The 26,689-nt window shown below is 39.2% G+C and overlaps 1 protein-coding gene across 2 annotated transcripts in view; it reads right to left on the bottom strand.

Annotated features, from left to right (window-relative positions):
- Positions 1-26,689, bottom strand: part of cntn4 (contactin 4) — a 159,879-nt gene that overhangs the window by 95,365 nt on the left and 37,825 nt on the right. For both annotated transcript variants that reach the window (XM_023424797.2, XM_023424798.2), the window contains exons 3-4: positions 8,126-8,258; positions 1,638-1,813 (exon numbers count right to left, since the gene is read on the bottom strand). In XM_023424797.2, coding sequence (XP_023280565.1) covers positions 1,638-1,813; positions 8,126-8,258 — 309 coding nt within the window. The remainder of the gene's footprint in view (positions 1-1,637; positions 1,814-8,125; positions 8,259-26,689) is intronic.

The raw sequence follows: 26,689 nt of genomic DNA, 5'->3' as shown, positions 1-26,689 counted from the left end.
AGAGTGCTGACTCTGCATTTCGGAATGTCTGCAAAGATTTAACATTATGTTACTACATCCCAGTTAAACTGATCAAACTGTTACCTGGCTAGCAGGCTCAAGTGGCATATAACCAATATTAATGCTATGTATCACTAAACGTAGTCATTTCATCAATTGTTAACACAACAGCTTTAAAGGTCCCATATTACACACACACACATATATATATATATATATATATATAAAGTGAGATTTCCAAGGGTTGGTCTAGGTTCGATATTAATACTGTGTAACTATCAAAGCACTCAGTCCACAGAGAAATGCACACAGCCAAAAATACACAAACTGAGCCTTAAAACCAGCCGTCAGGACTTCTGTAACTTTGTGATGTCGCAACTATACAGCCATCGCCTTCAGCCATGCCCCAAGCCCCGCCCATCGGGACCCACCCTCCAACCTTGCAGGATTTGGTTTCTCTGAGAGTTTACCTGAAATCTGCTATATTTGTATTAGATCACTCAGAAAACAGTCAGCCACTCAGAAGAGAGGCTCAGAGCCTCCTCTCTTCTGATTGGCTCACCAACCTATTGTTCCCAGAGCTCCAGAGAGAAGCCTGAGAGAGGTGATGTTAAACTACATTGAGATGGTTTTTGGTTCTTAAAACCTCAAATATGTCGTCTTATGGATCAACACTTCAATTAAAACCTTTAAGCAAGATCTTAAATGCAGAATTTTTGAAATCAACTATTTTACATTGTGATAGTTCTAACTTTACTTAACTTCGAGAAACAGATTCTTTTTAACCACTTTTGGCCACAAGCAGAAACAAGTTGTCAACACCACATGGACACATTATCACTTTTTAACTTGTTAGCAAACAGCTGCTTATCACACATGCAGTAGTTACAGAGCAACGTTACCATCCACCTGGAATAGTGTTTGTGGCCACCTGATCATGTCTGATATTCATATTCTTTCTTTCCCCCCTGTTTTTTGTCTACCAACTCCTGAGGGAAATATCTGGCTCTCGTTGCTAAATGCTCCACTAAGTTCACCAGATAGTTGCTAATTCTGTCTGTCTTTTGTTTGGTACTGAGCAGGTAGTGTACAGAGCCTTTTTAGAGCTATTTCAGACAACAGCTGCCTGCTACGGCTGGAAAAACACTCTATGAGAGCAGAGAGAGTGGACCAAAAAGCTGTGGGCCAAACAGCTAAACAATGAGCTGAAAATCACCATGCAGCTCAGTAAAGCTGAGAGAAGCTGCACATTCAGGTGATTATTCTTTGTAGCTTCATCATTTGAAACATTGTTATTATAAAAATATTGAGTAAAGTAGCTTTGAGTAAAAGACACGTCTTCTACCACAGGTTTAATACCAGATGACATCACTAATGGCGGCTCATTTACCATAAAGAAGCCTTGCTTTGAGTTTCACTTCAGTTGGACTTGCAGGTTTGTGTTTGATCTACAGTAATGACTTAGCGTCAACTATAGTCAGCACATACAGGGAGTTAATACCTCCCCAGAGAAGCAGAAGCCACAATGTTATCCTGAAGTGTGACTGGCGTCTTTTTTTTTCTACTGCATCTTTTTCTGTGGAAGCTCAGAAGCTACAAAGTTTGCCCAGAGAGACACAGAAAAAAATGAGACTCACATGCAAAGGTTAGACTGGCCTCTCGGCTGACAATGGTCCCGAAAGAGTTGGAGGCGAGGCATTGATACGTTCCAGCATCTTGGTCTTTGTTCAGATGGCTGATTCTAAGATTGCCGCCAGAAAGGCTGTAGTGAGATCCAGATTTGGGACTGATTTCCGTGCCATTCAGTTTCCACCTAAGAAAAAACAATAAATGGAGAAACATTAACATGTAAATTAACAAATTAAACATTGTTCAGTGTGGACTTGGGCGATGGAGGCATTCCAGACTACAAGAAAAACGTGACTTGAAGATTTGATTGTCTTTCAACAGGAAAGAAATAAAAGGTGGAGAGGGCCCAGAAATCATGCCCTCCAGCTTAGTGTTAATCTAAGCAGCAGTGAACCACTATGGTGCCAAGGACTTGACTCTCTGAGAATAGATAGCATTGCAAGCCATCCATCTTGCCAGACCCCAGTCAAACTGCATAAAAATGCTACTTAATCATGATAGTGCGACAATTAAAACAAATGCCTGCAACCTTGCCTTCACACTTGTGCATTCTAGGCCGGTCCACATGATTATCATTGGTGTTAGGGGTGATCAACGAAGGGTATAATTCACTTAAAATGGCAACAGACTCTCCAATCTCTCCACACAGATGCAACTTGTTAGACGAAACACAGGTGGGAGGAAAATCAGTCATTTCAGAAAAATGCTTTCAAGCCATAACTTACTTTCAGCCAGGGCAAAAAAAGAGCTCTCAGCCTCTGTTATTTGTTATCAATGATGTTTAATCATCAAAGCAATAAGAGGTTCTGCACAGATAAACAAGCAAGAAAAGAGCATTTTATAGCTTATTGGAAAATGGACAATGCAAATTTGATTAGGGCCCAAGGTGATTTAGAGTATGATTATTTCTTTGAGGAGAAGTTCTAAATTTCCTCCTGCTTTGATTTTTTAATTTTCACTGGATGATTTCGGGTTCAGCTGGGAAAACAGTACTTTGTTTAATTTGGAAAAGAGAGCAGCTTTGAAGTGAAAAAAAGGGGCTTTGCTAAAGCCCTTTTGTACAGTAGACAGAAGTTGTGCAAAGCTGTTTTGTGCACTGCTATCTAAACGCCCCTTGTTGTGCCAGTTTGGTGCCTTTGAGGCATTAGAACCTTTCTGAGAAAACACAGACAGTGCGGTTGTGTCATCATTGTGGTAGTTCTTTGCCATATTATATCTTTTACAGTATAATGCCCTATAGGATCAACTCGTTTTCTTATTTTAGTTGTAGAAAATCAGCTACGTTCAGCGGCATGACCACTGGAGTCGGCGCAGGATATTCACATAATGCACAAGTAGGAACTGATTACATGAAAAACAATGTCAGACTGTGTTGCTTACCCGCCTACCCGTTGAAGCGTCTCACAAACAGCAGAAAATTTGTGGGTTGGGCATTGCAGCACTCACAAAGTGCCTCTACAGACATTTTTCTTTTAATAGACAAAATGTGTAGCACAATGGTCTTTCATGGCCCTTCTCCAGTTCAGTCATAAGTAAGTGCACACTCTCTGGAGCCTTATTACTACACACAATAGAGAAGCGCCTGAGGGGGGGTGGCTGCAGTCTCACAGGACTTCAGAAGCCATTCATTTGCAGCTGAAGTGAAACAAACAAAAATCAACATAAATATTTTACAGCTGAGGACACCTTCGACTTGAACGAAAAAGGCAGAGTGGACTCTGAACCTCAGTATCAGACTCAGATAGGCTTTTCCGTCCAGAGAATGGACCCCATCAATATGAAAGCAGCCCTTTTCACAGTTATAATTGCTCTGAGAAACTCTGCATTGTATCCAAATTGAAACGGTTTAATTGGGTGAGAACTTGAAAACTGAATGTTGCAAAAGGTTTTCTCTGACAGTCGTTGATTCTTTGCTCTATCTAACACTAGAATGGATCGCTAATTGAGCCTCGAAAATGTTTTGACGTATCTGAGTGAGTAATCATGCCCAATGCTGAAAAAGGACACAGACTTAACCCAGTTGCAGGAAAACACAAAAAAATCCTAATGTACCACATTGTCTATGTATGAGTGGTTGTTAAACATAGTTGTAGCTAAAGATAATTGCCCAGTCAATGCTGCCATTGCTCTTTTTGTGACAAACTGAATTTCCTATGACTACTCTTGTTGCTTTAAACCAATTAGATAACAACTTTAAAGCTGCTAAGTCACAGATATTCAGATGTCTGTGAAATTCAAGCACATTCTAACACCAGATAAATTGAGACCAGTGCGAGAACAAGGATAGAAAGCAGCACAAGGGGAACTTTGAATATCGAGATTGTGTCAGTGCATATCCTCCTCTGTGAGAAGTATGGAGCAACAGATTACATCAAACACATGTAAACTAGATTATTTAATAATTCTATTTACAATGATTTATGCTGGCAAGCAGGTCACAACAGCAGTTCCATTTGTTAGGCACATGCTTTATGCAATCATGTAACAACAGGCCGTGTACACAGTGGCATAATACCACACCATCTGGCTTATGAGGCTCTGAATGTTAGGCGGTCTGTTCCTTTTCTTAAGCCTGGCGCTTTAAAGTGTTAAAAAAAAAAGTATGAGTTTGTGCTGCACCTCAGATAATTAGAGCTAAAGTTAATCTGTTTCAGCTTTATTTAAAAATCCAAATACGGGAAAAATGTACTGTGCGTAAAATGCTTCATGAGAAACAACAAACAAAACAACTGACTCAGAGCACAAAACAAGTCATTCTAATGATCACAAAACATGCCCTCCTCCATGGGTAAGGTGTGGCATAAAAATCTAATTCCATACCATTTGTACATCAAATCTCTTTTAGTATGTTTAGTATGATTGATTTATTGATTTAGATTTGAAATTACTCACAGCTGTCACCAGCGTGGAGCTATAAAAATTGAAGCATAAAAAAGAGAATTTGCCTTTTAATGGGGGGTTATGTGATAACGTGTTTCGTTAGAACTGTTGATTTTTAACAGTTCAGTTACGTACCAATCAAACTAGAAAAGATATAACACATTAATTAGTGAGTTTTCCAGGTTCTTAGGCAGATTTTATCATCTTCAGATGAACCCAGACTAGCAGTTCCCCCCTGTTTAAACTAAAATTACCGCCTTGTGGTTGTATGCCTCTGCGAAGCAGCTAAGTTGCAGGAAATATGGTCGCAATCTGTTCCTGAGTTACAGCATTAAATACTGGCTAGAAATGTTTTTGCAAAACATTATGATGTAACAGTGAAGTTGACCTTTGACCATTTGGACATAAAATATTATCGTTTCATTATTTTATCCTATTAGACATTTGTGTTGTGTCAAAATTTGCATATGAATTCAAGAGTTATGGCCAAAAACGTGTTCTGTGAGGTCACAGTGACCTTGACCTCTGACCACCAAAATCTAATCAGTTCATCCTTGAGTCAAAGTGAATATTTGTGCCAAATTTGAAGAAATTGCTGAAAGTGCTGTCGCTACGTCATCCGCTAACACATTTTGATGCAGGGCCTTCATCAGCCTGATTTATAGAAAGTGTAAACAAACAATACTGTATTAGAAAGCTGAATCGTTGTCAATTATCCAAAGAAATCTAGACACATAGATGGCAAGCTTTGAAAGGAAGTTGCCTCTTCAACGCAAGACCTCAAATTAAGCACACAACAACATGAAAGAGAATCAGGAAAAAACAGAAGAGTCACAGAGTTTTGTAGTTGGTATTTTATGAGGGGTTTTGTAGTTTTAACTGTATGAGAAGTTTAAAATTCTCACCCAGGTTTTATGTGCTATTTTTGTGATGGTATTTTGTGACTGTGATGTCTTTTTATCTGTTAACTTGTTTATGTTTCATTTTGTCATGTACTTCTGAAGTTTCTGTGTTGGAGACAGAGCGTCCTTTCGGAGGCTGGGCATTGGTGTTTCCAGCTTTCCTTGGATAACTGATTCAGCCTTCTTGGAGAGTAAACTGTATATGGGCTGTATTTTTCACAAGTTCTGTGAATCATGTGATGCTGGTGTTGCTGAGATGTGTTTTCCACATTTGTAGCCTTATTTCTGACAGATAGATATAAGAGTGGTCTCAATCTTCACACCCTCATTCTCGCAGGAAATGAGCACATTCTCCAAAATGTTGAACTGCTTATTGGTTCGGCCTTACAGAGGGCAAGTGTGCTGATACACGCTGGTGTATATTTATACTGTATTAGTCCATATTTATTTAAGGATTTTTAACCAGCCACTTCAGTTCCTGGAAAACATTTTCTCATCTTTAAAATACAACATTTGGGTTCAGTGCAGATAATACCGAACACATATCTTCTATCCTGGTGTTTAATGTAAACAATGCAACTCAAGCTGTCACAGTTTACTGCTGATTGATATGCAATTAATAAACTTTGAACATGACTTAGCTGTTGCAACAACGTCTTTAGAAGGCAGCAGGCGCTCTGACAGGACCGCACAGCGACCTTGACAGGAAACAGCTGATTAGGTCACCCTCTAAGCTGGCTCAATCCCAAGTATTAAATGTACCAATCCTTCCAAATCTTACCCCAGCAATTTCAGTGAGCAAACATGATTGATCTGAACTTTTGCTTGCCAGAGATGCCGCTACACAACAGAACACCCTTTCAATAGACTAATGGTCCATGTGAGGAGGAAATAAAGAAGGAAAAAACAGCTGCTCGTTGAACTCTGCAAGAAGAAAAAAAAGACATTCGAGCAGGGTGCATGCAAAGCTTAACACGAATTTCCAGGCTACAGATAGAGGAGACCCGTTTCCAGCAGAGAGTTGAAGGGAAAATCCACCACAAAATAGAATTCATGTAATACATTCCTATGATCCTGATCAGCTCAGGCTTGATTTGTGAGGATGAACAAGTCTTTTCTAAAGCTAGAAACAACAGCGCCAAGACTCTCACTCTCTCTCTCTCTCTCTCTCTCTCTCTCTCTCTCTCTCTCTCTCTCTGTCTCTCTGTCTCTGTCTCTCTCTCTCTCTCTGTCTCTCTCTCTCTCTCTCTCTCTCTCTCTCTCTCTCTCTCTCTCTCTCTCTCTCTCTTGTTGCTGCATCAGGACACAAATCCTGGCGCGGTTTCATCCAGGATGAATAGAAGACAGAATCTGAGGACACAATTACAATACCCAGCATGTTTTTACAGGATATGGATGCCGTCTCTGCTTTGTAACTGTTAAGATTACAATGAAGTAAAGCAAACTTAGAAGTAAAATCTCCAAATGCATTTAAGACAAAAAAAAGACAGTCTAACTCACTGTCAGTGGGGCGGCTTCAGGCTTTGTCAGATTAAAAAACTTGCTGGTTTCTAGTTTTAGAACAGAGGTGTCATGTAGAGTGTATGGATTAAACTGCCTGGGATCAAAAGAACAATATGTGATCTCAGTTGTACATTTCATTGTTTTGGTTTGTGACTGAGTTTGAACCACACGAGGAAGCTGCAAATCCATAACTCTGTAATCACTTTGTATTCCTTCCATACTATCAACAATTACATTAATATTCCTTCCCATTCCTAGAGACCATGAAGCTTTTTGACAAACAGTTCATTCATTCTACTTTTCATTTCTATTACTATGTCAAATAGAGCTGTAGGATTTTTTTTTTTGTTAGGAAAAGAATACTAAAATAGCACCTCATACTTATCTCTCAAACAGTGAACCTTTACAGCCACTGACTTTTTGCAAAAGGCTAACTCAATCTCTTTGGTTCTCAAAAATATCTTGAAATACATATAGATAGTGTCAGTATTACAGAAATACTGTATAAAAACACAAAAATATATACTGAAGTTTTATAGAATTTCTCAGTGATCATGTGAATTACCCTCAATAGACATATAAGAAATCAATCAATGGAGAGAGTTTACGGATACTATTTCATACTGTCAACAAATCTCATCAAAGTATTTGTCTACTAAAGATGTTAAGCTTTAGAAACGGGTTATGATATCTTTATTTTTGCTGGTACTGTTGTTTTTAGCTAATTTTATTCAAATAGGAGTAAATTTTGTATTTGTTGGGGGCTATTTTTAGATTTTTTGTTCATCACAATGAAGGGACATGTTACCCAGTGCAACAGTGTGGCTCATTGATGTGTGTTTAATAATTTTGAGATATCATTGGAGCACATAAGAAAAAGACATATACATTTTTGACATGTCACTTGTGTGCTATCAGCAGATGGGTGCAGATGAGTCTGTGCCCACAGTTGCCTGGTATAAAGCATCACTTACAGGTTGAGTTGGAAGAAAACTGAAGCGTGCTACAGTACATAACAGGATTTTTGGGTACTGAAGTTTTCGAATAGTTCTCTCTTATTGCCCTTCAGAGCTGCCGACATGTGAAGAGACATCGCTGAAGACAAGATGGAGACATTTGCCAGTGATAGCTTGTCTACAATTGAAGGATGTTGACATTGTCAGAGGTATAAAAGCAAGCAACATCAATGCAGCAAGCAGTCACACACTCACCGGTAGATGGGGGGTGGGCTTCCCTTGGCTTCGCAGCTGAACACCACCTCCCTGTTCCTCTCCAGGGTTTCCACAGGATACACGATGCTGCCGGGCTGCTTGGTGAAGACAGGACTCTGCAGGACACTGCTCTCTGCAGGATGACAAGCAAAGACAACACAGCTGAGTACAAACTTAGACACCGGCCTGTTTGTAAAACAGCCAATTAGTCAGTGGCAGAAATAGGCTGATGCTGCTTTAAGTGTTTCGAAGGGCAAAACCACAAGCAGACAAAACATATCAATTTGGACGGCTTGTCACGACACCCCAGCACAGAGAAGAATGATTTGAAGTCAGACGTGTCTTCACCAGCTATTTAGGTGGTAATAGGATATTGAGAGATTTATCTTGAACAATTGTCTGGACAAATGCCTTCATTTATTTCTGTCAGCCTGCTTTTATTTGTTCATTTATTTATTTATTTATTTGCCCAGCAATGATGGGATTATGTGTCCATGCAGAGGTGTAATCAGTTGGTTTCATGTGGTTAGAGCTCTTTGTTGTAAATGACACAACAGAAGTCTCACTTACTCCATTAAGGCAGCCAATAACGCAGTGTGCTTCTTTTGCTATGGTATCAGTCAAGCTTAGAAGAGAAGGAAAAGCAACAGCAGTTTTGATCACTCCTGTTTCTTTGTCATGGCTTAAATTGTTCTTATTCTTTTAAGTACAAGAAACCAGAATAAGTCACTGTTATCTGATATCAGTCAGTGTTTTTTGTCTGTGGATGAGCCTTGTTTTTTTGTATTGGCAGTTTTATCTAATTGAAAAGAAACATGGCTCTTGGAGTTTCTTTAGCAAATCTAAAATCTCAAACAAAAAAAGAAGAAGATGACGGAGAGACATAAACCAAAATACATTTTTCTTTAAAAAGCATGTTTCTCTGTAGACGTCTGGACCCATTTCTGTTCTAAAACATCACACTGAACAGCAGAGTAGTATCTCAGAAAAAAAAAAAATCATTCCCTCCCTCCCATTTTCTATTGGTGCAATATAACAAAACTAAAGACATAATTAAACAATGGTGGACTTGTCAGAGAATACAGGAGTTAAGACAGATCAGCAACCGAACAACACTGAAGGCGTGGGAGGCTATAAGTTCATCGAGTTCGTCAAGTGCAAGGTAAATTGTGCTGGTGCGTATGTGTGGTAGTGTTGTGATGGCGTTGGTGGGGTGAGTATGTATGTATGTGTAAATGCATGTGTGCAAGGTGGAAGATTAAGAGGAAAAAAATGAGAGAAAAGAAAAAATGTAACAATCTGATCTGAGAAACTAAAAAAAAAAAAAGGAAAGAAAAGGAATTTAATAATCACACTGACAATTGGAGGTGGAGGCGAGCTGAATGTTGTGGGATTGCAGTTTGAAAAGCAAGCCCCTCACCAACATCCCCAACCACAGAGGTGGGTGGAAACACAAGAGGGCAAGCCCAGGGGAAGGGAGGAGGATGGCAGAGTCCATCCCAGAAATATAATTATAATACAATATTATTATGGTTGTTTCCATTATCCATAGCATTATTACAATCACCAAAAGGCCCTCGTCATTATCAAGGGAGTTTCTGCAATAGACTATGGGAGAAGGCTAAACAGTCCACCATGGACTGTGTAGGAGCAAACTAGTCCCCTGTTGGTTGTTGTTTTTTTTTTTCCTTACTCAAATAATCTTGATGTAATCACTTCCAATTGCCTGCGTGCACAATGATTGACAGTACAATGAGAACAACAGCAGCTTTGAATTGGTTGCTTGAGTTTCCTCCAACAAGTTTCTGCTGCTGATGGAGTTTGTTGAGACTGAAGAAAAGATTAAAGAGGGTGGAGAAAGACTTTAAGTAATTTTCTCTTCTTCAGTAACACACATCTACCGAAGCCATCTCCACTGCAAACCCTCCGCTTACGGTGACCATCGCCCTCTGTCACAGTGAATGAATGAACGTAAATAAGTCTATTATTCAGTAATGAGACAAGGTGAAAGAGAAGTTAACTGAGTGTAACTCCAGCTATATAAATACGCATATAGCCCACCATTTCTGGGTACCAAGGGAATAAAAGAAAGTAAACACAGTTGAAGTGCGATCACATTACGCTTACACCCAATGACATTGCCCTCGCATGCAGACCCCAAAAAGGATTTGATGTCACAGCTCTGGTGCAGGTAACAGATAATTAATGATGAGAGTGATCACAAACTATAAACAGTGTCAATGAGCAAAGCTAGTAGTTAAAGCAGGTTGAGAATTTATACCTGGCCAAGATTGATCATTTTAGTAGTTTTTTTTTATTAAACCCAGTAAAATATCTGACTTGTGGTTAATCTCTAAGCTATTCAAACAGTAAGCCAAAATATTTATGTCTCACTGACACTTGTCTCACAACACAACTGTTGACTAGCGACTATGACTTAACAACAAGCTAGCCAAATAAACCTTATCTTTGCCCACCTTACCATGACACCGGTGCTTCGCCTGGGCTGTGAGCGCTGTGCTGGCTCTGACTTTGCTCTTGCCCTTATTTCTACTGTCTGTCTGTCTCACTGGGCTCTTGTTCACCCCATGTCACCGCTAGTACTGAGGATACCCTCGTCGTCTTCCTCACTGCCGTCTGCACTGGTATAGAACTAGCATTAGCACCAGACGAAAAGTCAGTAAATTTAAGGCACTTTGCTGCACCTAATTGGAGCGACTTCTTTTTCTTCTCTCTCAACTTCTAAGCACCACCCTTGCATTTCATAGCATGTTTTTTTATCCAACTTTTTTTACGCATCGACACCGTGGTTAGAGGTTATGACCATGATTAGCCATTTCATCACGTGCTAATGTGAAGCGTCTGATTGATTGACAGCAGCGATAGGGAAGTGGGCGGGGCAGACCCAAGTGAAACAAATTTAACTGGCTACGAGGTAGTGATATTTAAACTGTTTGGTAGATCATAGCCACACTGTGGACTGGGAGGCTGTTTAACGCAAGCAGCATCGTTGCGACAATCGCACACCACGGTCAAGTAAAATGGTGAAATGTGATGTCCTGCATGGGCTGTGTGGTGGCGGACATGATGTGTTGCATGTTTTGTATTACTTCTTGTGTCCATATTCTAGAGAACATGAACCAAACATGCATTATGTTCCTGGAAAATCAAGTGTAGACCAAACTATGAAAATTTCATGTAAATCAAACCATGACTGTAACTCTGGTGCTATGTGGTGGTGCTATGACTATGACTTGATATAATAATAATAATAACAATAAAAAAAAAATTATAATAGTCATTATCACCTAATTCCGATTGCAGATAATATTTGCTTTACCTCTGTCTAATTTCAATGCTGTTAACCTAATATTATACTGCATGATGTTTGGTATGGATGAAAACATCTAAAATTGCTGCATTTGAGCGCCTCTCCTCAGTATTTACTAATTTTTTTGTACTTACTGAAAAAGATTAACACATTGAATTAAATGTCAGTTTAAAACTGAACTGAGTAACTAAACTGGAACATTAATGAACAAATAAAATCAACAAAATGTTCATTTCATTAATTAAACTGTTAATTCTAAATGTTTAATTTCATAATTAACTGATCTATTATTATCAATATTTTTATTTCAGTTTTTCGTTGAATCGAAATTTAATTGTTGCAGTTTTGCAGTGAAGCATATAAAAATAATTCACTGTAGAAAATATCAGATAATATTTATTTTGACAGGACATTTAGACACCTCATCTACTCTATTTTTACTAGGGGCAGCAATCTTAATCTATTGATACACTTCACCCACCTTAGCACACTTAGAACTACAGAATAGCTCCACAACTGCCACTGCCCCTATCCCTTTGAATTTAGTGGAGATATGAGCAGCCTCGGGATGATAGCTTCTAATGATTTACTTGACCCTTTGACCCTTCATACAGCACCACTGTCAGGTCAAAATTTCCTATTGACAAACACTTAGGTCCTTGACAAGCTCTCTCCACATCTAATGATAGGAATCCTTTGAAATTTGCAGTTGATATTTGAGGCCCACTCTGGGGAGGAAACCTCACATTTTGATCCTCTGACCTTTTCTTTATCACCTTCTTTATCGACCTGCACACACATTAAACAAAACATTAAAATTGGACGATTCTGCAGAACCTTGGATTACTTTCAAATACAATATTTTGGAAAACTCATATAATGCATGTTATGTCTTAAAGACCCCCTCTAATGAAAATCTAGTTTTTAACCATGTTAACATGTCCATATGGTGTTTTTTTTATATAATACAAGACATATCATGAGAAAAATAAGCAGTCAACACCATGACTGAGTATTTACACCTTGGAACTGCAGTGAACCAATGACAGTATCATAAAAACAGATTCAGAGAGCCAGGGTTTCAAAAAAATATACCTGAAACCTTGTCAGTACAGAGAGAGTTTGTATTAGCACTGTGTCAGCCGCTGCCAGTTACAAGCTAACAAACAATATAAACAAATAAAAGATGCTAACTACGCTAACCGCTCTGATATGTCGCTGTTTAACACACTCCTCATCTTCTGAGTCTGGGTCTGATTTAGGCTCAGAAATGTGGCTGAGTCTCTCTGATGTTTCCCCTAACACTAATCATATTGATACGCACTGCTCTTTCACCGATCACTGGAACCTTTCAGGACAGAAAGCACAGCCACTGTCAGTTACAAGCTAACAAACATAAACAAATAACTACATTTACTGTTCTGATAAATCTTTTAGTTGCCGATTTTGGTCACAACAAGCTCCTCACTCCTCAACAAACTCCTGAGTCTGGGTCTGACTGAGGCTCAAACATGTGGCTGAGTCTCTGATGTTTCCTCTTACACTAACCATCTTGATACACACTCTCTTACAAATACATGCTCTTTCACCTGTAAACCTAGTGCAAGTACAGTAGCGGTGGTGGGCGGGGCATAAGGCCTGATCCAGATTTCTCAATGAGGAAGTAAGCGTAGATGTGTCTTAAAACAACATGAATTTTTGTGTTGTGAAAGTAGTGTCAGATATTCAGTATGCATAGCTGTATATAATGACATGTAGGCTATAGGGTAATGCATAATTCAAAGAGCTGCTCAATAAGCTGGTAATTCAGGAAAAAGTCTCCCTGCACACCTAAGATCTTTGCAGCACCAGAATATGCTTCAAATCCCCAAATAGCATTCAAACCTCATGCTAATTTTTGGCATGGGGGTTAAGCTATTCTTTTTTTTTTATGCAAAACTGAACACAGCATTTAAATGTATCACCTCTGACATACATGCAATCTGCATATGTCCAGACAGTGATATTGTAAGAAAGAAAGAAATTTGCAATGCATTTTTTAATTTTAAACAGATCTCTTAGATTTGTATTTTAAATTATGATTATGACTACAACTGCAGTGTGTGGAGAGAGCAAATTGCTACTTAGTTTTGCTCAGAAAGGGCTTTCAGCCGTTTACCAGCATCCCTCCAAAAGAGGATTTAAAACAATACAGCAACATGCTTGCTCATCTTTTCCCTTCTAATTATTTTTGGCATGAGTTAGTTGTTTCCTGATCATCCAATAGGAATTATTCAGGTCGTTCAAGGACACAAGTCTCATCTGGCAAACAACTTTTTCAATATTTTGGCTACAAACGGCCTGGTGTATTTGCTGTAACCTCATAAAATTTTGGGCAAAATAAATTGACTGTGTGTTCATTGCCATCAGGCAACACTGCACCATTTGTAGCAAAAGATAATACTGACTGTTCCACAACAGGCGGCATGGTCGTATTGAATAGCCATTTTTTGACAGCAATTGTAGTTTGAGTCAAGGGCTTTCCAACTGCACTGCACTTAACAAACCTTGTTGTGTATCTGCCATCATCTTCATTTACAAGAATAATTTAAACCTTACACAAAGGGTGGAAAATGGCAGATAATATTGCATGTTTATAATGTGTCTCATTATCTGAAGTCACTCAATAAAACACAAAGGAGGTAGAGGACTGAAGTACAAAATGAATAAATAAACAAACAAACAAACAATTAAATAAATAATAATAATAAAATGCAGCTGTGAAAAGGAAGATAATTTCCCCAAACAGGCTACGATGCCTCCATTAATCCACACCTGTCAGAATAAGAGTCCTTTGTGTCAGTTGATAAAGTGACAGAAATTTCACATCACTCAATTTTATATTCAGTGAAGATTAATATCTTTATTACTCATAAATCATCAGAGATACTCTCAGTTGGACTGCTGTGAAAATATCTGTGAAATCATCTGCACAGATATGGCAGGCACTGTTTATTATGGTTACTCTGTGCCAAGTTGAAAATTTCATGCGCTAAATAAACATTAGCAAATGCAGTATATATCTTTATACACATGCAGTTTTCCACTATGAGGCACATTTATCTTAATCCAGTCTTCCTGCAGGCAGTATGCTCACTTTTACTCTTGCTGTTGGCATGCCATTCTTCATGGAATAACAGCAGTAGACCTGTTGGCAGCATACACTGTCGGGTTATAATGCAAAACTACTATCTGAATCTCTTTAGTTCACAAAAATCTCTATATGGATTTAAATTAGAAATGAAGTCTGGCTTACAACAGAACTCGACAGAAGTCCTTTATTTTCTGTGTTGGCTTTCTAACTTTTTGAGAAAGTTTCAAGCATTGCTTTTCTACATGTCATGTAACATGAAGAAAATGGTTGAAATACATTACAAGGGCCAGCGCAGCACCCAGGCAATTCACAGAATGCATGTACCAGGGTTTGAAAAAAGGCAGAACTCAACTGCCAGTGCACTTTCTACGCTGACACCCAGACATTATCGGAGTAGAGCGGAGCAGCCAACTGATCACACACTCTGCAGGGTGCATTTGCTCAGGACCCAAGGAAGTGCAGAATCGAGTGTGAAGTTGTTTGGATGATGCTCTCAAGAAAGCTGTGCACTTGATTAACGCAGGCGAAGAAATCAGCGCCTAACAACAGGCACACTTTAAACGTTTGTATAAATTCAGCTGCTCACAAATATACGAAACTAGAGACCATCTTGTGATGCGATCACAACAGTCACGACACCAACCCATGACTAGTAGTGATTACATGGTTACATTACTCAGTACTCGTAGGTCAGACCATACCCATCTTTGAACTCTGCCTTTATTGTGATCTCAACTACACACCTGTAGAGTTCCAGGACTGTATCTGACACGGCTGTGACACCATCATGGTGACAAACATCTGTCTACAGACCCAAACACCTGCCAAAGTACCCAAAACCACTTCTGTGGTAGTTCCTACAGTAGGTGTCTGCTGGACCACATTTTGCCATGATGACACACACACACACAGATTCACAAGGTGAAAACAGAACCACGTACCTAAATTAGCTGAATCATAAAGCATGATTTGTATTAGAACCTCAGCTGCAAAAAAATAAAAAAAATGTTGGAGAAGGTCCAGATGAAAATACAGTTGGTTTGGATTGTCTATGAAAAAAAGGAGAAAGCTATTGATGAAAATCTGAAAAGCTCTCTCTCTGGCCATTGTGCATCCACTTTTGCAATGGTTCCTAACTTCGTGTCAGTTTGTGTTTATGAGAGTGTTCTACCAAAGAACAGCAGCGTCAAGTCATTTCAGTGGCCCAAAGTGACCTGTTTACATTCAAGTGACAAAGCCCTCGAGAAACAGAGGCAGCCAGGTGATGTAAGGGAGGGAGGGAGGAGGTTGAGGTGGGTGGCTCAACAAAACATTGGACATCCAACAGTCACCATGGATTTCTTTTAACCATGACCACTGGCCTAACTCTAACCTCGTCTTTATTATTGTAACCATGGCAACCAAAGCTTCACTATCCTTCACAAAGTAGTAAGTTTTCCACCATTTTTTCCTAAACCATCTAAGTTGTTGTTCTGCCTATACCTGACCTATACCTTCTCACATCATGATGTAAACAACTCATTTGATGAAAAGTGACTTTAACTGACATTAAACTCCCTATAGTTCTACATCTGTCAAAGGTCCATATTTTACACTTTTCCAGTGTTTTATTTAAAGTGTTGATCCATAAGAAAATATATTTGTGGTTTTAAGAACCAAAAACCATCTCAGTGTAGTTTCACATCTCCTCTCTCAGGCTTCTCTCTGGAGCTCTAGTAACGACAGTATAAAAATAATCACTTGGGGTAAACACTCAGAGAAATGAAATCCTGCAAGGTTGGATGGTGGGTCCAAGTGGGCGGGGCCTGGTGCATGGCTGAGTTGTGACATCACAAAGTTACAAAAGTCCTGACGGCTGGTTTCTGAATACAGGCTGTGTGCTTTTTCTCTGTGGACTGAGACTTTGATACTTTCACAGTATTAATATAGAACCTAGACCTGCTTTATAATCAAACAACACGTGTAAATTTCATTTTATACAATATTTAACATGGTCCCCATTTTGATCAGTCTGCATCATGGAAAGTCATGTTTTCTTTGTATATTATCAGTTCCTGTTAAGTCTGTAATGGACATTTTTACACTGCAAAGAGACAGTTATGTGTATGTGATGCCTGTGTGTTTTCATTTGACTGAGTTATGATTCTGATCAACTGTGTGACAGGAAAACAAATGACTGCAGAAATCTGGATGCTGTTTGTATCTTTTCAGATTATTCATTATCTGTTCACACCAGAATTATCTTGTCTGTTTACATCCCTACTACACACACAGAGTATATATACAGCATGCAGGAGGCAAGCCCCTGCTTTGTTTCAGTTCTTTGTGAACATAAGCTGCTGGAAATTTCAGTTCAGATGAGGTTGTTTAGCATGTCCTCATGCCGCGCTGAGCAGAACAGAAATAGGTCACCATTAAAATCCTAACCCTATGTTTCTCTAACATTCAGGTACCGTTACCAGGCCTCCCAGTAGGCCTCGCACACCTGCGAAGGGCTCTTCTTCTTCTGGCTGTTGATTCATCTGCATGCGACAATGTGGGAGAAACATGTCAGCCCAAAGCGCCAGGTTACTGCCACAGGGAATACTCCCAGCGCCCTGGAAATTGGCTGTTGCCTACATTCTGGTGATATTCAAAGATTTTCAAATTTTAAATGGGATGAGAAATTTGTACAGATGAAGAAGATGTCTTTGATCTTTTAGCTCCTCACTTTTTCCTGTGCCAGTCTGAGAGTTTGCTCTCCCATTTGAATGTATTCTAGTCGACTTCTGTATTTATTTTGGTACTTTAAAAATTTACAAGGTGTTATTCATCCTAAGATCATAGGAATTTTTATACTGCAAGTTTAGTTTTCATTCTGTAAACATTTCACTATCAGATCACCTCTCATTACACCTCTACCTGGGTCGAGGTTAATGAAACAATTTGTTCACTAACACAATATGTGATCACAGCCATTATTTGGGCAGCTTTGAGAAAAAAAAACTCAAACTTACATCTTTGATTTTCTGGCTGTGTGTTGGTTACCATTATTACTTTAAGTGAAGTGACACAAGGCCATCATGGCACTTCTATGAACACGAAGGACAGAGAACAAAGCAAGGACAAAGAAAGCGATCTCTGGTGTTTTGACTGATTTGTGTGAACCTACTCTGACTCCCTGAATGTAGCCTGCGCCTATTCCAGGTGGCAATCTCCTCCCTTTCCGCTTCTCCTGCCTGTTACCGTTTTTCAAAATCCCCTTCGCTACTGGAAACAACAACAAAATGGCAAGTTTTGACCAATATTTGGATCATTATATATATCATTATATAACAAATTCCAGTTGGACACACATAAAACTTTCATGATTAATTCTTAACATTGGTCAAAAATATTTTATTTCTAATATCATTACATTTTTTAGACTGATTGGGCAGTGATTTTTTTTCCATTACTTTTGCTTTTTTCAGACTCTGTCTCGACTCGGACCCGCAGCTGCTCAACTTAAGAGGTCTGACTGTAGCCATAGCAACGAAGACTGAAGCCTGATTACCTCTTTAATTAATAACAGAAAGAAATGACACAACTCCTACAACAGTTGGAATGAAATTGTATAATTAGAGGTTGATGTGCATGCTTATCGGCTGTGAACACATTATAAACAGAAATTAGAGGAACTGAAGGGAAATTAATTTGGAAAATACTTTATCAGAAAAAGTGCATGTGAAACAACATCTTAATGTTGAAGTCTCAGGCTGCGGCACCAAACATCTTGACAGTGGAGGGGAGCATGATTTCATTTTTTTATGCACCTGTCCGCAAGATGTGCATTACTTTAACATTTGAAAAACCTACATACAATAGAATGCACCACTTTATAACACTAGTATGTTGTCTGGTTAATGGAATCTGTGGCCCTGCAAAACACCTCCTCCCTGCACTCACCAAGCTCCACTCCATCGGTCACTGCTACAGCCTTTGTGTACTGGTTCTCTGAAACTAATCCACTGAGTGCTGGCAGGTTTTAATGTCATCCAACAGTTCCACAATCAAACAGCTATTCACATGGTATCAGCAACGATCTTCTAAGAGCTGGAAGGGAGATATTTTTGGACAGACTATGTTCGCCCTCATTTAAGCCGGACATAAAGGAGAAGATTAATGGCCTGAAAACGGTTCTGACTCGGCCGTCCTGAACTGTCTTCATGCTCTGACTCTGACCTGTTTGGAAAAGCCTCAGTTGGAGCTACAATAGAGCACTCTCAGAGATGAGGCGCAAACTGCTCTGAGAAAGGAAAGGAAATTTCAGGACATCCACGTTAAAGTTCATCATGTGTGAAATGTGAAATAGCTGGTTGGATGTGTTTTTATTGTTCGCTACGGTTAGGTTAGCATAAAATGAAACAGAATAAACGTCCCAAAAACTGTGGTGAACGGGTTTGAATAGAGACATTGTTATGCTTGGCAGCTGTGGGCCAAGTGGTTTGACCGGAGACATTTATTTAATTAATTTGATTAGCACCTTTTCATCCTCAGAAATATGTATTTAACATTACACAGACAAGATGTATGAATTATATTATGCAGACTGAAATAAATGAAAACAAACTCCTGACACATCCAGTACAAACCATGTTAGCACTGTTTGTGCTCTGGAATATAATACACCAAAAAATGACTGTTTCCAAACAGAGTTTCTGTTTGTTTTGCCCACCACCAGTGCTCTTCTGCCAACACCATTAGACATGCTATAAATTTACTGTTCATGGTTAGTGAACAGCGTGCCACTCTAATGTGGCCATTTAAAAGCCTTACTGCACAGTCTGCAGTACAAACACTGAGCCAGTGAACCTCACAAGTAAACACTCTGTAGCAACATACTGTATATGACGAGGTTTATTGAGACAGAAATAAATCCTGTTTTCTTAATCCATCACCTTCTAACAATGGATTCGAACAGTATTATTGCGCTGATGTTTTTTTTCCACTCGGACATGTAATCAGACATGTAATCGCAGTCCCCTCTAGGGTGAATGAATTCCCCAGTGAAGAGACAAATGAGCATACAAGCCTTAACGTGTATGATGTAACACCTGCATAGCATCCAGGCAGCAACGCCTGGCATGAAACAACAAAGGAGAAACCTCACCTCCACAACAAGTCCGACACATTAAACAGCAAAATGTGCTGACTGCCCGCCAGAATGTCACAACTAATTGTTTTGTGATTGGGTGCCTCTATCTCCATTTCTAAAACCGTACAACTCACCATTTTAAAACAGCAAAAATATCAGTTTTCTGATCTGACACAGTTATGGTTAAGGTTTGGTTTATTTCACACGGAAGAAAAACAACAGTGAAATATACATATTTGCTGTCTTGCTGAGAGTTCAGATGAGAAGATATATGTCTGTATCTACTGTATGAGCCAGCAGCTGGTTAGCTTATCTTATCATTAAGACTGAAAACTGGGGGGATAAAAAAAAGCTAGCCTGACTCTGTCCAAGGGTAACAATATCTGTAAAATGTCAAAAAAAAAAAAAAAAAGTGAAATAAGTGGTGGTTGTGGTGAGTTTTACTGGGGAAGATATTCTTTTAAACTTTTGGACAGAGCCAAGCTAACTGTCTTATCTGCCACATTACTGTTCCCAGTCAATAAATATCCCGCAATATAATCCTCTGAAAATTTAGACCTCAGGTTTCATACATAAAAAACAACCAGATATAACTTGTTAATTAGCAGATTTTGTTATCTTTGGGCAGAGCCAAGCTAGCCCTTGTTTTTACTCTTTGCTAAGCTAAAGTATTTACCATGTGGGTGTTAGAAAGGTAGGCCTGTCAGTCTTCTGATCCAACTCTCAGCAAATTTTCCATAGTGTCAGACTATTCCTTTAAAGTTAGGGGACCTTTGTAATCATGGTTAAAATAATAACCACTTAGAAAGTTAAAGTTAGAGAATGAGCTGACAGTCATTATGAAACCCATATCAGCCAGAGCTTCTCTGTGAACTTTGTGGCTCTATTACAGAGTCACACTATTTCCTCCTTTGCTACGAACAGACCAGTGTCATAAGTCCTAGAGTTCTTTGTCAATCCAATATAAACTGTTTCTGGGGCATTTGTGAAATGACTGATGTTGCTATTTCTCTTGGATTGGTCAAATCTCAATTTCCGACCAGGCATTGATGATGTTCATAGAATTTAGAATGTGTCTTCTTTTCTGTTGTGGGATCATTACTAATACTGAAGCATCATAACTGTAGTTTTATGGTTGAAAGCAGAGTTACCTTGGCTATAGACCAATCTGAAGTGGATGTCACAGTTATGTCACTGCCATTGTGAGCGCAATGTGGTGACAGAAAAACAGTGGAAACATAGTAGAAACATGTGGACTGGACTGAGGAAATCTCCACTGTTTATCACACACCAAGAGAAAATCAATGATGCAGTTAATAAATTAGTAACAGCAGCAGCAACAAAGCTGGCACTTTCATAATGGTAAACACCATTCACCAGCATTAGCAACATTAACGTGTGGCCACAAGTAGCATGTAAACAAACTAAATTGCTCATAGACAATTTAGCTCTCACGTCACTCAGTATTTATGCAAGCATTAAATGAATGACGGTAATATTACATCTATGATATGACAATTACTTATGACTGAGCACAAATGTATCTAAGCCTTCATGGGACCACATTAATACCATTGACGATACAACGTAATGACTGAGGAGGCACCCATGGATTCAGAAAGTCACAACTTTGTTCCCTCACCTCATTTAACCTCTCGTCTGCTGGCAATCCAATAAAATAATTGGAGTAGGTGTCAAGTTGATCCATACTCTTACGTTGTAAATTGACACCTGACACTGCTAACTGTCACCATCTGCCACCAGTTCGGCTCCCCTCACGTCATCGCAGTTCAAACACAAAAAAGAAAGAAGAAAAATGTCTATAGAGTCCCATTAGCCCACACAAGACAGAGCTATGTGTTCAGTCAGATAGCTGCTTGTGGCCTATCTGATTATAGGATAATTAGAGAAACTTTGAATTGTCTTGCATAATGCACTGCAACAGTCACACACATGTAATAATTTCACACATATGGCCTCTACCACGGTGGGATTCAGAGATTTAATAGACACTGATGTGATTGTAATGAAAGAAAATTTGAATTAAGCTTCACATCCTTAGCATTGTGATTGAAATGAAGTCTCCACTCCGGTGAAACAGGTACAGTTCGTGTGCCCATTGCGGATGTGGGTAGCAAAATCCCATCAGCTCACCCTCTCCTCTCCTGTCCTACTCACTCTGTGCCAGGAACGTCTCATCAGTGTTCTTTTCCAGCCACTCAATTAGCATCGCTGTCTCATTAAAAAACCCTACAAGCTGTTGGAAAACTGAGAGAATGGTGTGGGATGTACAGTCTCAGTTGTTCAGCACCCTCAAAGTGACAGTCACATAAATCATTCATTTCTTTGGGTTGCATGAGAGTGAGGCGGCGTCACAAAATTGGCTTTGAAATGGCAACCCCATCCACACATGCTCGTGGCAAACACTTCTTGTGCTTACAGACAACAGCAGGGTGATCTTGACTGATTTTACTCCAAAAAGGCCATGAATAAAACATGTATTGATATGCATATCAAAAGGCAAGAGTTGACAAAGCAAAACAAAGCCAAACAAAGATGTAGGGGCAGTGAAGAGAGGAGATGAGATAGCTTTCCCTTGAACCTGCTCTGAATCCCTAACACTGCCAATTAGCAGGGGCTTGGCTCGGAGGCCATCTGGGGATGCCCCCCTCCTTCATCTTGACATAATTGCTCCTCCTGAGGAAGAGCAGGTGAGTGCACCTAGAGACGCCTGCTCCAGGTTAGCTTGACACGCTCTTCAGTTTCATGGGCTGCGGCTGAGCCCTCACTAATACTGTCATCAAGCAGATCTCAACCCTAATGAAAGCTTTAACAGGCCAGAGAACAGCGTTTAAAATGATAAAAAGAAAACCTTAGTGAGTCAAATAGTTTAAATTGTGGAGTTCTGAGGTCACATTACGAGGTACAAATTTACTGAAATGTGACCAGTTTTCATTGAGATGCAGTTGCCTCCTTAAGCAGCGCTGTGGATTAGATGATGAAACCCCACCTAACAGAGTAATCTACTCCTAATCAGCCCATAATGAAGTGGGGACAGCTGGGCTAGTTTGGAGGTGCGCACGGATGCTGACTCGGGGGCAAAGGGCCACAGAGTCTGCCTAGCAGCATGGCTCAGCTGGCCTGGCACCGACAGGCTCACCTCAGGCTGCTCACTCAGTGGAATGACAGAGGTCAATGTTCACCCTGTCGCTGTAAAATGGCCTGAAGAGATCAGGGCAGCACTAGTAGAAGAGACCTTGACATATAAGGCCATCTGACATGCACGCCAACCTAAGGATTGCCCTTCACGGGCCATGGGCATGATTATGGAGACACATTAGGAGTGCATCATTCTGGATGGCAGTTATTGCAACATCCAGGAGGACTGCTGTGATGACAGATGCTGCACACATACTTTAGTTAGTCAACAAACGTAAACCAGAGAACTGACAGAAGAGAATGTTAGCAGTGAGCATCTTCAGTCACACTAAATAACACAATAAGAGAGGTTAGAAACAGTTGATTTTATTTAAAATGCAGTTACTTCTCAATTTATTTTGAATTGCTGGGTTATGAAGGATGAGTGTGAATGTCATTACTAAATTATCCACAAGTTTGCCTGAAGGACTGTGCAGAATTTTAAATCTTCTCACCTTCCACACGGTAACTGGTTTTCATTTATTTCACTACATTTTTAAACTTAATTTGTTGAGTATTAACTTGCCTGATATGTGTCATCCATCAGAGTAAACATCCTGTCAGCTTTAGTTGCTGTCATGGTTAAAATTATGATTGTATGGTGATGCAGTTGTAAATGCTGAATGATTTGGAAAGTCTTCACAGCATTACCACCCAACAATAATATCATATAAACAAAAGCTGACATCATATTCACTGTGATGGATCACCAATCTTCAGCAATTCTTTACATTTTTATAGCCTGCAGAAAAGAAAGTGGCAGCACAACAAAGGTTATAAAACTCACATATGTATAGACTGAAAGACTCAGATGTATAAAAACATAACAGTATTCCAGGTAAATTTTTTTTAGAGGACTCCAAAGTATATCGGTTTTGTAGTCAATGCCATTTAAATCACATTGTCCTTCCTGAGACGTCTGCATGGCTTCTCTAAGCCTGCTAACAGGGAGCTTGCTTGATTTAGCGGTGAGTTAGCTTGATCTAAGCCATATTTCCCTTCCTGGTGAAAGAATTAAAAATCTTAATCGTCATTGTTTTGATGCCAGTGTGTATCCTATCAGTTTGATTTTAAATATAAAATAAGCTGAAAACCTACTAGCTGCAAACTAGCCGCTAGGTCTCAGCTATTAGCTACAATCAACACTAGTTAGCCTAGCAGCTTCAACACAGGATTAGTAACTTGTCTACAAAAAGCACTTCATTTGTCCCAGACGATAAATGTAAAAAATGTTTTGTTTGTGAGGTTATAATTAAGAAAACAACTTTATTACACCTGTAGCCTACATTTTAATGCTATCCAATCATGTCTACCAGTAATTTTGCCCTTACGAAGCATAAGCTATGTTCACTTTTTGAGGTTTATAGCTTTGTTCAGGACTGCATTATTTTTAAGAGTTTCTAATGCTAGCCACCCCCACCCCAAACCCTTCTCTGAAACAAACCTGACCATTATAAGCTTTGTAGAGCTCATGGCAGAGCTATTTTATTGGATTGCATTACATTGTACAGGTGTGTGTTCTGTTCTGTTAACACTAATTATTACTGCCAAGTTTCAGATCACTTTAGCCAACACTTCCTGTAGCAGCACAGCAAACAGATGTATTTATCCCTCAGTGTGTGCCATGGCTAACAGCAAGAACACAGTTACCAACTCTTTCATCAAGAGAGGATTATAATGCTAGATCACTGGCTGAGGAAAGAAGGCGCAGTGCCACATGGCTAATTGTGAAGTGGAAGTGAAGCTGATTCAGTATAGGCCGACAGCAGTCCTCCAATCAAGTCCCATAAATACTGCGTCTGTCTCAAAAAGCTAAAATGCAATTAAAAAAATAATCCCATTCAATTTGAAGGCACTGCATTCAGTGTTAAATAATGCCTTACAGATTCATTCATTCTACACATTCTTTTTTATTTTTTTGGACAGGGGTTCTGCAACTGAAGTACCACCTCTGTTTGTTTAGCCCATTTCCCATGCGCAACTAATAACATTAATTGTGCTTCTTGTTCAATTTGAGTGTCACAGTAGGACATGTGAATGATCTAGTGTGCACCATGCAGCCTTCATCAATGGTCTTAATTACACCTGTGGCCTTCCTGCGATCACGTCAGAACATCTTCCATGAAAAAGCCTACTCTTCTATTTCTTTCCTTTGGTCTTCGCTTGGCATTAATTGAAGACGATATTCACTGAGGAAATGTAAATTCTACACAAATTACATAACTGCAGAATAAAATGTTCACAGCCAATACAAACACAAACAATAACTGAGCACACTGGCAGAGAAGGGACTCTTTGATATGCTAAAGAGTGCCATCTGTTGCCATCAATAACTTAATGTATTGACTAGATAGTGCCATCTGACTTCATTATTTTCAAAGTATGTTTTGAAGTACAGGTAATGATCCCCCTCTTGTTCATAACTCTCCACCAGCACAAACAGGAAATGACTGCCTGTTACTGAACCTGTACTTTCACATGTTTGATATCACATCAGATAGTTATCGTTTTTGTGGGGGCACCACAGAAGTGTGAATCATGGCGCTGTGCATCAATTCAACCCTGGAGTTTATCTTATCAAATGCACAGCCGCTTCATAATTTACTTTCAGGCCAAATGGAGCAGCGTTCTCACTGCACGCTCGAGCAAAAACTGCCATAACACCTCCACAGAGATCCCTTTAATGAAATATCATAATTAGACCTAAAGTCATCTATCTGTCAGTCGCAATAACTCGCTATATCAATTCTACTCATTAGCACCAACAGAAATCCGCTGGAGAAACTCATTGCATAATGTAATGAGTTTGGTTAATGCATAATTCATAAGTATAATCCTGACATGAGTCTTTAACCTTTTTTATAATGTCATAACAAAAGAAACAGTCTCAAATTAGCCATTCATAGTTTTTTTCCACTGCACAGTACCGACTCAACCCAACTCAACTCTACTTGACTCTACTTGTTTTTGGTACCATATATTTCTTTTTCGACTGTGCGTGTGGCGCTATTATTATAGTGACGGTGCACATAGCTTTGTGATGTCATCTTCAACTGAACACATATGAACATTGGAGGATGTCAAAGGGATTCCAAAACAGAGGAACATCTGCAACTTCTGTATTGACCATTAAGTGGTTTTGCAGGTTGTCATACATGAATTTCTATATACCTATCTATCTACCTATACTGAAAGTATAGTACAATAAGTAAGAGGAATGTAACAGGCTACGGTTTTAAAATTACATCTTGTCTTGCACAATGAGTAGTGAGGATTCTCTCTGACCAATCAATAGTCTGCAGTATTTTCACATCACCTTGTAGTATTCTCTCAGCTCACTTGGAACCTTGGTGGAGGTGATACCAAAAAAAGTACCAGGTATCAGGTACTATCCACAACTTTTGCCCAATGGAAAACCAACAAAGGCGAGTTGAGTTGAGCCAGTACCATTGAGTGGAAAAGGACTATTAGGTTTGGAAGTTAAGTTAAGTTGTGTTAAGTTCTGAGTAGATTCAGGTATGTGAAAACTATATATATATATATATAGATATATAGATATATCTATATATATATCATAAAGTTGGAATAAAATATTATTTACCTCTTTCCATGAAATGATTGTGACAATGTGATTTATTTCATTTCACCTGGATAATTGGGACACATAATGTAATCATCGCACCTGGTCAAAAGTGATTACTGATGCATTTAAATAGGAATAAACAGAGGATTGTGTCTGAAAACAAAATTATTCCAACTTTATGGGCAACAGTGTGTATATATATA

Source organism: Seriola lalandi, unplaced genomic scaffold (genome assembly GCF_002814215.2).
Source record: "Seriola lalandi dorsalis isolate HSWRI2012SDOR001 ecotype SW California unplaced genomic scaffold, Sedor1 jcf7180002054748, whole genome shotgun sequence".
NCBI lineage: Eukaryota > Metazoa > Chordata > Actinopteri > Carangiformes > Carangidae > Seriola > Seriola lalandi.
The sequence above is the reverse complement of the archived record's forward strand: the minus strand, read 5'-3'. Positions and strand labels throughout refer to the sequence as shown.